Source organism: Oncorhynchus clarkii, chromosome 9 (assembly GCF_045791955.1).
Source record: "Oncorhynchus clarkii lewisi isolate Uvic-CL-2024 chromosome 9, UVic_Ocla_1.0, whole genome shotgun sequence".
In the NCBI taxonomy this organism is placed as follows: Eukaryota; Metazoa; Chordata; class Actinopteri; order Salmoniformes; family Salmonidae; genus Oncorhynchus; species Oncorhynchus clarkii.
This window is the reverse complement of record NC_092155.1, coordinates 7,409,986-7,425,663: the sequence shown is the minus strand read 5'-3', so window position 1 is coordinate 7,425,663 and position 15,678 is coordinate 7,409,986. Positions and strand designations below refer to the sequence as shown.

Here is a 15,678-nt window from a genome sequence, read left to right as displayed (position 1 = left end):
GCCGGGTAGGTGGTGGGGTGGCGCCCCCTGCCGGGTAGGTGGTGGGGTGGCGCCCCCTGCCGGGTAGGTGGTGGGGTGGCGCCCCCTGCCGGGTAGGTGGTGGGGTGGCGCCCCCTGCCGGGTAGGTGGTGGGGTGGCGGCCCCTGCCGGGTAGGTGGTGTAGTGGCGGCCCCTGCCGGTAGGTGGTGTAATGGCGGCCCCTGCCGGGTAGGTGGTGTAATGGCGCCCCCTGCCGGGTAGGTGGTGTAATGGCGCCGCCCGCCGGGTAGGTGGTGTAATGGCGGCCCCTGCCGGGTAGGTGGTGTAATGGCGGCCCCTGCCGGTAGGTGGTGTAATGGCGGCCCCTTGCTGGGTAGGTGGTGTAAGTGTATATTAGAAGCCATGGGAAGTGGATCAAGATACTGTATCTTTTTCATCAAGATATATATTTTGTCGTTGCTAGAAGTGTTCCGTTCCCTCAACACTTTTTCATGTTTTAATTCCCTTTTGGGGACACTCAGTACAAAAAAAATGTGTCCCTGAGATTAAATCTCTTTGGATAAAAGAGTCTTCTGAATGTTGGTTCTCTCGTTTTCTCCTCCAGGTCTGTGTATGACGGTCAGGAACATGGCGTGTTTATGGGGAAGCTGGACGGGAGGATTCGGAACCATGACCGAGACATCGAAAAGATGTGCAACCACCATTTCCAAGGCTTCGTTGACTCCATCACTGAACTACTCAAAGTCAGGGGAGAAGCACAGAAACTCAAGGTGAGGAGAGAGGGGGGGGATGAGGAGAGGATGAGGAGAGAGAGGGGGGAGGATGAGGATGAGGAGAGGGGGGGATGATGGGGAGAGGGGGGGGATGATGGGGAGGGGGAGGGGGGAGGGGGAGGGAGGATGAGGGGGGGATGAGGAGAGAGGTGGGGGATGATGGGGAGGGGGAGGGGGGAGGGGGAGGGAGGATGAGGGGGGGATGAGGAGAGAGGTGGGGGAGGATGAGGGGGGAAGGATGAGGAGAGAGGTGGGGGAGGATGAGGGGGGGAGGAGAGAGGTGGGGGGAGGATGAGGGGGGGAGGATGAGGGGGTTATGGGGGGGATAAGGAGAGAGGTGGGGGGAGGATGAGGGGGGGGGGGGGGATGAGGAGAGAGGTGGTGAGAGGGGGGATGAGGAGAGAGGTGGGGGGAGGATGAGGGGGGGATGAGGAGAGAGGTGGGGGAGGATGAGGGGGGAAGGATGAGGAGAGAGGTGGGGGAGGATGAGGGGGGAAGGATGAGGAGAGAGGTTGGGGAGGATGAGGTGGGGGGAGGATGAGGGGGGGAGGATGAGGGGGTTATGGGGGGGATAAGGAGAGAGGTGGGGGGGGGGAGAGGGGGGGATGAGGAGAGAGGTGGGGGGAGGATGAGGGGGGGATGAGGAGAGAGGTGGGGGAGGATGAGGAGAGAGGTTGGGGAGGATGAGGGGGGGAGGATGAGGAGAGAGGTTGGGGAGGATGAGGTGGGGGGAGGATGAGGGGGGGAGGATGAGGGGGTTATGGGGGGGATAAGGAGAGAGGTGGGGGGAGGATGAGGGGGGGTGGGGAGAGAGGTGGTGAGAGGGGGATGAGGAGAGAGGTGGGGGGAGGATGAGGGGGGGATGAGGAGAGAGGTGGGGGGAGGATGAGGGGGGGATGAGGAGAGAGGTGGGGGAGGATGAGGAGAGAGGTTGGGGAGGATGAGGGGGGGAGGAGAGAGGTGGGGGGAGGATGAGGGGGTTATGGGGGGGATAAGGAGAGAGGTGGGGGGGGGGAGAGGGGGGGATGAGGAGAGAGGTGGGGGGAGGATGAGGGGGGGGGTGAGGAGAGAGTTGGGGGGAGGATGAGAGGGGGGGATGAGGAGAGAGGTGGGGGAGGATGAGGGGGGAGGAGAGAGGTGGGGGGAGGATGAGGGGGTTATGGGGGGGGGATAAGGAGAGAGGTGGGGGGGGATGAGGAGAGAGGTGGGGGGGGGTGAGGGTGGGAGAGGGGGGGGATGAGGAGAGAGGTGAGGGGGGGGTGTAACTTCCAAGATGTAAAGAGGAGAGGAGATGATGGCAGGAGAGAAGGCAGACCGGGCGAAAGGAGCAAGTCGGGTAGAGGAGAGAACGGGAATGGGAGGAGAGTGACTAATTACGATTCTTTCTGATTGGTTGTTTTCCTCCTGTTTCAGACTCAGGTGACTGAGACCAACCAACGTCTCCAGGAAGATGGGAAAGGGGTATGACATCATAACCGACATCATTGTCAAAACAGATCATCTGACAGTTGATAAATAATTCATATAATTTCAGGACTAATCACCTGAGATCTTTCTCCACCTCTTCTCCAATCCTCCTCATCCTCTTCCTCGATATTTGTTACCTCTCTCTGTGTCTCTCTGTGTCTCTCTGTGTGTCTCTCTGTGTGTCTCTCTGTGTCTCTCTCTGTGTCTCTCTCTGTGTCTCTCTCTGTCTCTCTCTCTCTCTGTCTCTCTCTCTCTCTGTCTCTCTCTCTCTCTGTCTCTCTCTCTCTCTGTCTCTCTCTCTCTCTGTCTCTCTCTCTCTCTGTCTCTCTCTCTCTCTGTCTCTCTAGCTGTTGACCTGTATGGATGAGTTGAGACTGTGTCGCCTGCAACAGAGAAACATCGCCACATCCATCGACAAGTTCACACACTGTCTACCAGGTATACACACACACCAGGGATCAGGATAGCTGTAACAGATCACATTACATAGCGGATGACTATTACGCATGACATAGCGGATGACTATAACGCATGACATAGCGGATGACTATAACGCATGACATAGCGGATGGCTATAACGCATGACATAGCGGATGGCTATAACGCATGACATAGCGGATGGCTATAACGCATGACATAGCGGATGGCTATAACGCATGACATAGCGGATGGCTATAACGCATGACATAGCGGATGGCTATAACGCATGACATAGCGGATTACATAGCAGATAAAAAGCTGGTGGCTGGTAGACACAGTTATACAGCTGATAATTGACCTGTCTGTCTCTGTCTGTCAGTGTTGGAGATGTACAACAAACTACAGGAACAGATGGCCCAAAAAAGGTATAGTTTCTATTGTCTGCCATTTCTTGGCAACCTTTCTCTACCCCCCCCCCCCCCCCCCCCCCCTCTCATTCTGTCTTTGTATCGGCATGTTTCTCTTGTGTTTTACTCACTTTTTCCTCATCCCGTCTGCTCTCTTGTCCTCTGCTGCGGCGCCTACTTGGCCACCAGAGGGAGACATAGTTCACGGGATTTGTTTGAAATGTCACCACATTGCTATCCAACCTTCTTGGATCTGCTGGAGTGGCTTGGATGTTGAGGTTCGGGCCCCCCTTCTCTCTCTCTACCTCTAGCTCTCTACCCCTCTTCTCTTTCTCTACCCCTCCTCTCTCTTTACCCCTCTTTCTCTAAGGTAGGTCTCCCCCATCCCCCCTCCTCTTTCTCTAGGGTAGGTCTCCCCCTCTCCTCTTTCTCTAGGGTAGGTCTCCCCCTCTCCTCTTTCTCTAGGGTAGGTCTCCCCCCTCCTCTTTCTCTAGGGTAGGTCTCCCCCCATACCCTCTCTCTCTCTCTAGGGTAGGTCTCCCCCATCCCCCCTCTTTCTCTAGGGTAGGTCTCCCCCCATACCCTCTCTCTCTCTCTAGGGTAGGTCTCCCCCATCCCCCCTCTTTCTCTAGGGTAGGTCTCCCCCCATCCCCCCATCTCTTTCTCTAGGGTAGGTCTCCCCCATCCCCCCTCCTCTTTCTCTAGGATAGGTCTCCCCCCATCCCCCCTCCTCTTTCTCTAGGGTAGGTCTCCCCCATCCCCTCTCTCTCTCTCTAGGGTAGGTCTCCCCCATCCCCTCTCTCTCTCTCTAGGTTAGGTCTCCCCCATCCCCTCTCTCTCTCTCTCTCTAGGGTAGGTCTCCCCCCATACCCACTCTCTCTCTCTAGGGTAGGTCTCCCCCCATCCCATCTCTCTCTCTAGGGTAGGTCTCCCCCCATCCCATCTCTCTCTCTAGGGTAGGTCTCCCCCCATCCCATCTCTCTCTCTAGGGTAGGTCTCCCCCCATACCCTCTCTCTCTCTAGGGTAGGTCTCCCCCCATACCCTCTCTCTCTCTAGGGTAGGTCTCCCCCCATACCATCTCTCTCTAGGGTAGGTCTCCCCCATCCCCCCTCTTACTCTAGGGTAGGTCTCCCCCCATCCCCCCTCCTCTTTCTCTAGGTTAGGTCTCCCCCCATCCCCCCTCCTCTTTCTCTAGGGTAGTTCTCCCCCATCCCCCCTCCTCTTTCTCTAGGGTAGGTCTCCCCAATCCCCCCTCTCTCTCTAGGGTAGGTCTCCCCCCATCCCATCTCTCTCTCTAGGGTAGGTCTCCCCCCATCCCATCTCTCTCTCTAGGGTAGGTCTCACCCCATCCCATCTCTCTCTCTAGGGTAGGTCTCCCCCATACCCTCTCTCTCTCTAGGGTAGGTCTCCCCCCATACCCTCTCTCTCTCTAGGGTAGGTCTCATCCCATCTCTCTCTCTAGGGTAGGTCTCCCCCCATCCCATCTCTTTCTCTAGGGTAGGTCTCTCCCCATCGCATCTCTTTCTCTAGGGTAGGACTCCCCCCATCCCATCTCTCTCTCTAGGGTAGGTCTCCCCCCATCCCATCTCACTCTCTACGGTAGGTCTCCCCCCATCCCATCTTTCTCTAGGGTAGGTCTCCCCCATCCCATCTCTCTCTCTAGGGTAGGTCTCCCCCCATCCCATCTCTCTCTCTAGGGTAGGTCTCCCCCCATCTCTCTCTCTAGGGTAGGTCTCCCCCCATACCCTCTTTCTCTCTAGGGTAGGTCTCCCCCCATACCCTCTTTCTCTCTAGGGTAGGTCTCCCCCCATACCCTCTTTCTCTCTAGGGTAGGTCTCCCCCCATACCCTCTTTCTCTAGGGTGGGTCTCCCCCCATACCCTCTTTCTCTAGGGTAGGTCTCCCCCCAACCCCCTCTTTCTCTAGGGTAGGTCTCCCCCCAACCCCCTCTTTCTCCAGGGTAGGTCTCCCCCCATCCCCCCTCTTTCTCTAGGGTAGGTCTCCCCCATCCCCCCTCCTCTTTCTCTAGGGTAGGTCTCCCCCCATCCCCCCCTCCTCTTTCTCTAGGGTAGGTCTCCCCCATCACCCCTCCTCTTTCTCTAGGGTAGGTCTCCCCCCATGCCCCCTCTTTCTCTAGGGTAGGTCTCCCCATCCCCCCTACTCTTTCTCTAGGGTAGGTCTCCCCCATCCCCCCCTCCTCTTTCTCTACGGTAGGTCTCCCCCATCCCCCCCTCCTCTTTCTCTAGGGTAGGTCTCCCCCATCTCTCCTCTCTCTCTAGGGTGGGTCTCCCCCCACCCCCCCTCCTCTTTCTCTAGGGTAGTTCTCCCCCCATCCCCCCTCCTCTTTCTCTAGGGTAGGTCTCCCCCCACCCCCCCTCCTCTTTCTCTAGGGTAGGTCTCCCCCCATCCCCCCTCTTTCTCTAGGTTAGGTCTCCCCCCATCACCCCTCCTCTTTCTCTAGGGTAGGTCTCCCCCCATCACCCCTCCTCTTTCTCTAGGGTAGGTCTCCCCCCATCACCCCTCCTCTTTCTCTAGGGTAGGTCTCCCCCCATCCCCCCTACTCTTTCTCTAGGGTAGGTCTCCCCCATCCCCCCTACTCTTTCTCTAGGGTAGGTCTCCCCCATCCCCCCCTCCTCTTTCTCTAGGGTAGGTCTCCCCCATCCCCCCCTCCTCTTTCTCTAGGGTAGGTCTCCCCCATCCCTCCTCTCTCTCTAGGGTGGGTCTCCCCCCATCCCCCCTCCTCTTTCTCTAGGGTAGTTCTCCCCCCACCCCCTCTCTCTCTCTCTCTCTCTAGGGTAGTTCTCCCCCCATCCCCTCTCTCTCTCTCTAGGGTAGGTCTCCCCCATCCCCTCTCTCTCTCTCTCTCTAGGGTAGGTCTCCCCCATCCCCTCTCTCTCTCTCTAGGGTAGGTCTCCCCCCATACCCTCTCTCTCTCTCTCTCTCTAGGGTAGGTCTCCCCCCATATCCTCTCTCTCTCTCTCTAGGGTAGGTCTCCCCCCATCCCCCCTCCTCTTTCTCTAGGGTAGATCTCCCCCATCCCCCCTCTTTCTCTAGGGTAGGTCTCCCCCCATCCCCCCTCCTCTTTCTCTAGGGTAGGTCTCCCCCCATCCCCCCTCCTCTTTCTCTAGGGTAGGTCTCCCCCCATCCCCCCTCCTCTTTCTCTAGGGTAGGTCTCCCCCATCCCCCCTCTTTCTCTAGGGTAGGTCTCCCCCATCCCCCCTCTTTCTCTAGGGTAGGTCTCCCCCCATCCCCCCTCTTTCTCTAGGGTAGGTCTCCCCCATCCCCCCTCTTTCTCTAGGGTAGGTCTCCCCCATCCCCCCTCCTCTTTCTCTATGGTAGGTCTCCCCCCATCCCCCCTCCTCTTTCTCTATGGTAGGTCTCCCCCCATCCCCCCTCCTCTTTCTCTATGGTAGGTCTCCCCCCATCCCCGCTCCTCTTTCTCTATGGTAGGTCTCCCCCCATCCCCCTCCTCTTTCTCTAGGGTAGGTCTCCCCCCATCCCCCCTCCTCTTTCTCTAGGGTAGGTCTCCCCCCATCCCCCCTCCTCTTTCTCTAGGGTAGGTCTCCCCCCATCCCCCCTCCTCTTTCTCTAGGGTAGGTCTCCCCCCATCCCCCCTCCTCTTTCTCTAGGGTAGGTCTCCCCCCATCCCCCCTCCTCTTTCTCTAGGGTAGGTCTCCCCCCATCCCCCCTCCTCTTTCTCTAGGGTAGGTCTCCCCCCATCCCCCCTCCTCTTTCTCTAGGGTAGGTCTCCCCCCCATCACCCCTCCTCTTTCTCTAGGGTAGGTCTCCCCCCATCACCCCTCCTCTTTCTCTAGGGTAGGTCTCCCCCCATCACCCCTCCTCTTTCTCTAGGGTAGGTCTCCCCCCATCCCCTCTCTCTCTCTCTCTCTAGGGTAGGTCTCCCCCCATCCCCTCTCTCTCTCTAGGGTAGGTCTCCCCCATCCCCTCTCTCTCTCTCTCTCTCTCTAGGGTAGGTGTCCCCCATCCCCCCTCTCTCTCTCTCTCTAGGGTAGGTCTCCCCCATCCTCTCTCTCTCTCTCTCTCTAGGGTAGGTCTCCCCCATACCCTCTCTCTCTCTCTCTCTAGGGTAGGTCTCCCCCCATACCCTCTCTCTCTCTCTCTCTCTAGGGTAGGTCTCCCCCCATCCCATCTCTCTCTCTAGGGTAGGTCTCCCCCCATCCCATCTCTCTCTCTAGGGTAGGTCTCCCCCCATCCCATCTCTCTCTCTAGGGTAGGTCTCCCCCCATCCCATCTCTCTCTCTAGGGTAGGTCTCCCCCCATCCCATCTCTCTCTCTAGGGTAGGTCTCCCCCATCCCCCCTCCTCTTTCTCTAGGGTAGGTCTCCCCCCATCGCCCCTCCTCTTTCTCTAGGGTAGGTCTCCCCCCATCGCCCCTCCTCTTTCTCTAGGGTAGGTCTCCCCTCATCCCCCCTCCTCTTTCTCTAGGGTAGGTCTCCCCCTCCTCTTTCTCTAGGGTAGGTCTCCCCCCTCTTTCTCTAGGGTAGGTCTCCCCCCATCACCCCTCCTCTTTCTCTAGGGTAGGTCTCCCCCCATCACCCCTCCTCTTTCTCTAGGGTAGGTCTCCCCCTATCCCCCCTCCTCTTTCTCTAGGGTAGGTCTCCCCCATCCCCCCCTCCTCTTTCTCTAGGGTAGGTCTCCCCCATCCCCCCCCTCCTCTTTCTCTAGGTTGGGTCTCCCCCCTTCCCCCCTCCTCTTTCTCTAGGGTGGGTCTCCCCCATCCCCTCTCTCTCTCTCTAGGGTAGTTCTCCCCCCATCCCCTCTCTCTCTCTCTAGGGTAGGTCTCCCCCATCCCCTCTCTCTCTCTCTCTAGGGTAGGTCTCCCCCATCCCCTCTCTCTCTCTCTAGGATAGGTCTCCCCCATCCCCTCTCTCTCTCTCTAGGGTATGTCTCCCCCATACCCTCTCTCTCTCTCTCTCTAGGGTAGGTCTCCCCCCATATCCTCTCTCTCTCTCTAGGTTAGGTCTCCCCCCATCCCCCCTCCTCTTTCTCTAGGGTAGGTCTCCCCCCATCACCCCTCCTCTTTCTCTAGGGTAGGTCTCCCCCCATCACCCCTCCTCTTTCTCTAGGGTAGGTCTCCCCCCATCACCCCTCCTCTTTCTCTAGGGCAGGTCTCCCCCCATCACCCCTCCTCTTTCTCTAGGGTAGGTCTCCCCCATCACCCCTCTTTCTCTAGGGTAGGTCTCCCCCCATCACCCCTCTTTCTCTAGGGTAGGTCTCCCCCCATCACCCCTCCTCTTTCTCTAGGGTAGGTCTCCCCCCATCACCCCTTTTTCTCTAGGGTAGGTCTCCCCCCATCACCCTTCTTTCTCTAGGGTAGGTCTCCCCCCATCACCCCTTTTTCTCTAGGGTAGGTCTCCCCCATCACCCTTCTTTCTCTAGGGTAGGTCTCCCCCCATCACCCCTCCTCTCTCTCTAGGGTAGGTCTCCCCCCATCACCCCTCCTCTCTCTCTAGGGTAGGTCTCCCCCCATACCCTCTCTCTCTCTCTCTAGGGTAGGTCTCCCCCCATCCCATCTCTCTCTAGGATAGGTCTCCCCCCATACCCTCTCTCTCTCTAGGGTAGGTCTCCCCCCATACCCTCTTTCTCTAGGGTAGGTCTCCCCCCATACCCTCTTTATCTAGGGTAGGTCTCCCCCCATACCCTCTTTCTCTAGGGTAGGTCTCCCCCCATACCCTCTTTATCTAGGGTTGGTCTCCCCCCATACCCTCTTTATCTAGGGTAGGTCTCCCCCCATCCCCCCCTCTTTATCTAGGGTAGGTATCCCCCCCTCTTTCTCTAGGGTAGGTCTCCCCCCATCCCCCCCTCTTTATCTAGGGTAGGTTTCCCCCCACCCCCCCCCTCTTTCTCTAGGGTAGGTCTCCCCCCACCCCCCCCCCCTCTCTCTTTACTCCTCTTTCTCTAGGGTAGGTCTCCCCCCTCTCTTTCTCTAGGGTAGGTCTCCCCCCATCCCCCCCTCTCTCTTTACTCCTCTTTCTCTAGGGTATGTCTCCCCCCTCTCTTTCTCTAGGGTAGGTCTCCCCCTATCCCCTCTCTCTCTCTTTACCCCTCCTCTTTCTCTAAGGTAGGTCTCCCCCCTCCTCTTTCTCTAGGGTAGGTCTCCCCCCTCCTCTTTCTCTAGGGTAGGTCTCCCCCCTCCTCTTTCTCTAGGGTAGGTCTCCCCCCTCCTCTTTCTCTAGGGTAGGTCTCCCCCCTCCTCTTTCTCTAGGGTAGGTCTCCCCCCTCTCTCTCTAGGGTAGGTCTCCCCCCATCCCCCCCTCCTCTCTCTCTAGGGTAGGTCTCCCCCTCTTTCTCTAAGGTAGGTCTCCCCCCCCATCCCCCCTCTCTCTCTCTCTGGCCTAAGTCTGACCTGTTGATGTGCCTTGTGGGTCATAATTTGTTGTTTGTTTGTGTCGTTCCTCTGGTTTCTTTTCTCCTTCTCTCCATCCTGCCGTTTGGCCCACAGCACAGGGGGAGTGGAGAGGTCAGCCAACACACACTGTGTGTCGTGTCAGTATGTGAGGAATTGAATGTTGTGCAATACCTCTGTGTCTCAATGCTTTCCCAGTGACAGGATTATAGATTTTTTTTCTGCTGTTATTCTAGAGCGTTAGACTCCCTGCCTTCGTCTTCTTCTTCATAGACAGGGCCCAAGCTACTTCGCGGCGGGGCCCAAGCTACTTCGCGGCGGGGCCCAAGCTACTTCGCGGCGGGCACGAAGCTACTTTGCGGAGGGCACCAAGCTACTTCAAGGCGGGCTTCACGGCGGGCACCAAGCTTCTTCGCGGCGGGCACCAAGCTACTTCGCGGCGGGCACGAAGCTACTTCGCGGAGGGCACCAAGCTACTTCAAGGCGGGCTTCACGGCGGGGCCCAAGCTACTTCGCGGCGGGCACCAAGCTACTTCGCGGCGGGCACCAAGCTACTTCGCGGCGGGCACCAAGCTACTTCGCGGCGGGCACCAAGCTACTTCGCGGCGGGCTTCACGGCGGGGCCCAAGCTACTTCGCGGCGGGCACCAAGCTACTTCGCGGCGGGCACCAAGCTACTTCACGGCGGGCACCAAGCTACTTCACGGCGGGGACCAAGCTACTTCACGGCGAGGATGGTGTTTTTGAATCTGTTTCTTCACTGCCCTCTTTAGGTTTTGAGGCTGAGTAGTTTCAGTTAGTGTGTGTGTATTAACCATTCTGTTCCTTAACTTCTTGCTCCTACTTGAGACGCAGATGTCTCAAGTAGACACCTGGAAATGCAAATGCGCTACGCTAAATGCTAAATGTACTCGTTAAAACTCAAACGTTCATCAAAATGCACATGCAGGGTATTGAATTAAAGCTACACTCGTTGTGAACCTAGCCAACAAGTCAGATTTTTAAAATGCTTTTCGGCGAAAGCATGAGAAGCTATTATCTGATAGCATGCAACACCCCAAAATGCCTGAATGCGACGTAAACAAAGATTTAGCGTAGCCGGCTCTACACAAAACGCAGAAATAAAATATAAAACATTCATTACCTTTGACGAGCTTCTTTCTTGGCACTCCTATATGCCCCATAAACATCACTATTGGGTCTTTTTTTCGTTTAAATCGGTCCATATATACCCAAAATAGCTTTCTATGGAAGCTGTGTAATTCAGAAAAAAACAGTTTTAAAACGCAGCGTCATTTTTTTAAATTAAAAAAGTTGACGATAAACTTTCACAAAACACTTCGAAATACTTTTGTAATCCAACTTTAGGTATTAGTAAACGTTTATAATCTATCAAAATGATTACAGGGCGATGTGTATTCAATAGCTCCTCGTCTTCAAATCAATGGCTGAAAATGTGCACTTCACAACATCCTGGCGGAGACCGGAAGAAATGGAATCCAGTTAGTTGGATTTACCAACAAAAAACTCCCTGGAAAATGACGACAATGGCGACATCGTGTGGAATCTGTAGGAATTGCATGCAGGTCCATAATTAATTTTGTGCCCTTTTAACAACCCATGAAAGTGACGCATGGAAATTATTTTTAGCTTTCAGAGAGCAGTTTTTCTTGCGCTTTTCGGTGAAACACACGATCTGTTATAGTCACAGCCGTGATTTAACCAGTTTTATAAACTTCAGAGTGTTTTCTATCCACACATACTAATCATATGCATATACTATATTCCTGGCATGAGTAGCAGGACGCTGAAAAGTTGCGCAATTTTTAACAGAATGTTCGAAAAAGGAGGGGGTAGGATGAAGAGAGTACTTGGAGGAGCTGGAACAGACCGTGTCTCCCCAGAGCGGGCCAGTACAGGTTCTGTTAATCCTGTGTGTGTTTGTAGGTACTACCCAGCCCTGCGGACTCTGGAGCAGCTGGAACAGACGTCTCTCCCCAGAGCGGGCCAGTACAGGTTCTGTTAATCCTGTGTGTGTTTGTAGGTACTACCCAGCCCTGCGGACTCTGGAGCAGCTGGAACAGACGTGTCTCCCCAGAGCGGGCCAGTACAGGTTCTGTTCCATCATGTCTGACAATATCCCCAGACTGAGGACCCTCATCAGAGACACGGCCATGTCTCAACTGAAAGACTTCCTGGAGTCTATTCGGAAACACAGCGACAAGATAGGAGAGACCGCTATGAAACAGGTATGTGTGACTTCTCTTCTTTCTCTCTCTCCCCCTTCTCTCTCTCTCTCTCTCTCCCCCTTCTCTATCTCTCTCTCCCCCTTCTCTATCTCTCTCTCCCCCTTCTCTCTCTCTCTCTCTCTCTCTCTCTCTCCCTTCTCTCTCTCTCCCTTCTCTCTCTCTCTCTCTCCCCCTTCTCTCTCTCTCTCTCTCTCCCCCTTCTCTCTCTCTCTCTCTCTCTCCCCCTTCTCTCTCTCTCTCTCTCTCTCTCTCCCCCTTCTCTCTCTCTCTCTCTCTCTCTCTCTCCCCCTTCTCTCTCTCTCTCTCTCTCTCTCTCTCCCTCTCTCTCTCTCTCTCTCTCTCTCTCTCTCTCTCTCTCTCCCTCTCTCTCTCTCTCTCTCTCTCTCTCTCTCTCTCTCTCTCTCTCTCTCCCCCTTCTCTCTCTCTCCCCCTTCTCTCTCTCTCTCTCCCTCTCCCCCTCTCTCTCTCTCTCTCTCTCCCCCTTCTCTCTCTCTCTCTCTCCCCCTTCTCTCTCTCTCTCTCCCTTCTCTCTCTCTCTCTCCCTTCTCTCTCTCTCTCCCCCTTCTCTCTCTCTCTCTCCCCCTTCTCTCTCTCTCTCTCTCTCTCTCTCTCTCCCCCTTCTCTCTCTCTCTCTCCCCCCTTCTCTCTCTTTAATCCCCCCCCCCCACACTTGGCCTTGGGGAGCAGAAGGACAGTTGAAATATGTGTTGATAGAAGTGTTAGTGTCTCCTGCAGTGTGTGTGTCTCTCCAGAAACGGCTTGGGTAAAGACTACACCTGCGTCTGATTAACAGAGACAAAGTATAGAGGACGGCGGTTAGTGAACTAGTGTTGTTCTTCTCTCAACATATTGTCCTGATAAAACGGCTCTAAAACAAGGCCAACCACACACACACACACACACACGGGTGACAGTTGTGTGTGTGTGTTTTTAGCTGTGCTGTCACTGGTAGAGGTTGTGTGTTTGTGGACCACATTATGGGTGAAAGGTTGTTGCAGAGGGAGGTAAAGGGTGAGAAGAGTGAGCAAAGGCGGAGAGAGGGATCCTACATATACGTGTCCACAGCGCCATTCAGGTATTCTCTGGTGCAATTCCCCTCTCGTCCTCTAGGTGTCAGGAGAGGACTAACGGTAGAAATTGCTGCAGCATTAATTGTACTAAAACTAGGAAGTACTAGAGACCCTGTTCAACACACACACACACACACACACACATCCTGAACCACTAGAGACCCTGTTCCACACACACACATCCTGAACCACTAGAGACCCTGTTCAACACACACACATCCTGAACCACTAGAGACCCTGTTCAACACACACACATCCTGAACCACTAGAGACCCTGTTCAACACACACACATCCTGAACCACTAGAGACCCTGTTCAACACACACACATCCTGAACCACTAGAGACCCTGTTCAACACACACACATCCTGAACCACTAGAGACCCTGTTCAACACACACACACACACACACACACACACATCCTGAACCATTAGACCCTGTTCAACACACACATCCTGAACCACTAGAGACCCTGTTCAACACACACACACACACACACACACACACACACATCCTGAACCACTAGAGACCCTGTTCAACACACACACATCCTGAACCACTAGAGACCCTGTTCCACACACACACATCCTGAACCACTAGAGACCCTGTTCAACACACACACACACACATCCTGAACCACTAGAGACCCTGTTCAACACACACACACACACACACACACACATCCTGAACCACTAGAGACCCTGTTCAACACACACACACACACACACACACATCCTGAACCACTAGAGACCCTGTTCAACACACACACACACACACACACACACATCCTGAACCACTAGAGACCCTGTTCAACACACACACACACACACACACACACACACACACACACACACACATCCTGAACCACTAGAGACCCTGTTCAACACACACACACACACACACATCCTGAACCACTAGAGACCCTGTTCAACACACACACACACACACACACACACACACACACACACACACACACACACACACACACACACACACACACATCCCTGTTCCACACACACACACACACACACACACATCCTGAACCACTAGAGACCCTGTTCAACACACACACACACACACACACACACATCCTGAACCACTAGAGACCCTGTTCAACACACACACACACACACACACACATCCTGAACCACTAGAGACCCTGTTCAACACACACACACACACACACACACACATCCTGAACCACTAGAGACCCTGTTCAACACACACACACACACACACACACACACACACACACACACACACACACACACACACACACACACACACACACACACACACACACACACACACACACACACACACACACACACACATCCTGAACCACTAGAGACCCTGTTCAACACACACACACACACACATCCTGAACCACTAGAGACCCTGTTCAACACACACACACACACACACACACACACACACACACACACACACATCCTGAACCACTAGAGACCCTGTTCAACACACACACATCCTGAACCATTAGACCCTGTTCAACACACACACATCCTGAACCATTAGACCCTGTTCAACACACACACACACACACACATCCTGAACCACTAGAGACCCTGTTCAACACACACACATCCTGGACCATTAGACCCTGTTCAACACACACACATCCTGGACCATTAGACCCTGTTCAACACACACACATCCTGGACCATTAGACCCTGTTCAACACACACACATCCTGAACCACTAGAGACCCTGTTCAACACACACACATCCTGAACCACTAGATCCTGTTCAACACACACACATCCTGGACCATTAGACCCTGTTCAACACACACACATCCTGGACCATTAGACCCTGTTCAACACACACACATCCTGAACCACTAGAGACCCTGTTCAACACACACACATCCTGAACCATTAGACTCTGTTCAACACACACACATCCTGAACCATTAGACCCTGTTCAACACACACACACACACACACACACCCACACACATCCTGAACCATTAGACCCTGTTCAACACACACACACACACACACACACCCACACACATCCTGAACCATTAGACCCTGTTCAACACACACACACACACACACACACACACACACACACACACATCCTGAACCACTTAGAGACCCTGTTCCACACACACACACACACACACACACACATCCTGAACCACTAGAGACCCTGTTCAACACACACACACACACACACACACACATCCTGAACCACTAGAGACCCTGTTCAACACACACACACACACATCCTGAACCACTAGAGACCCTGTTCAACACACACACACACACACACACACACATCCTGAACCACTAGAGACCCTGTTCAACACACACACACACACACACACACACACACACACACACACACACACACACACACACACATCCTGAACCACTAGAGACCCTGTTCAACACACACACACACACACACACACACACATCCTGAACCACTAGAGACCCTGTTCAACACACACACACACACACACACACACACACACACACACACACACACACACACACACACACACACACACACACACACACACACACACACACACATCCTGAACCACTAGAGACCCTGTTCAACACACACACATCCTGAACCATTAGACCCTGTTCAACACACACACATCCTGAACCATTAGACCCTGTTCAACACACACACACACACACACATCCTGAACCACTAGAGACCCTGTTCAACACACACACATCCTGGACCATTAGACCCTGTTCAACACACACACATCCTGGACCATTAGACCCTGTTCAACACACACACATCCTGGACCATTAGACCCTGTTCAACACACACACATCCTGAACCACTAGAGACCCTGTTCAACACACACACATCCTGAACCACTAGATCCTGTTCAACACACACACATCCTGGACCATTAGACCCTGTTCAACACACACACATCCTGGACCATTAGACC

General features: G+C 54.6%; 1 protein-coding gene across 3 annotated transcripts in view; it reads left to right on the top strand.

The window, feature by feature from the left end:
• The window catches only part of LOC139415806 (exocyst complex component 6B), a 208,430-nt gene that overhangs the window by 22,170 nt on the left and 170,582 nt on the right, over positions 1-15,678 (top strand). For all 3 annotated transcript variants that reach the window (XM_071163913.1, XM_071163910.1, XM_071163912.1), the window contains exons 2-6: positions 584-749; positions 2,166-2,213; positions 2,567-2,657; positions 3,019-3,064; positions 11,456-11,660. In XM_071163913.1, the coding sequence (XP_071020014.1) occupies positions 584-749; positions 2,166-2,213; positions 2,567-2,657; positions 3,019-3,064; positions 11,456-11,660 (556 nt within the window). The remainder of the gene's footprint in view (positions 1-583; positions 750-2,165; positions 2,214-2,566; positions 2,658-3,018; positions 3,065-11,455; positions 11,661-15,678) is intronic.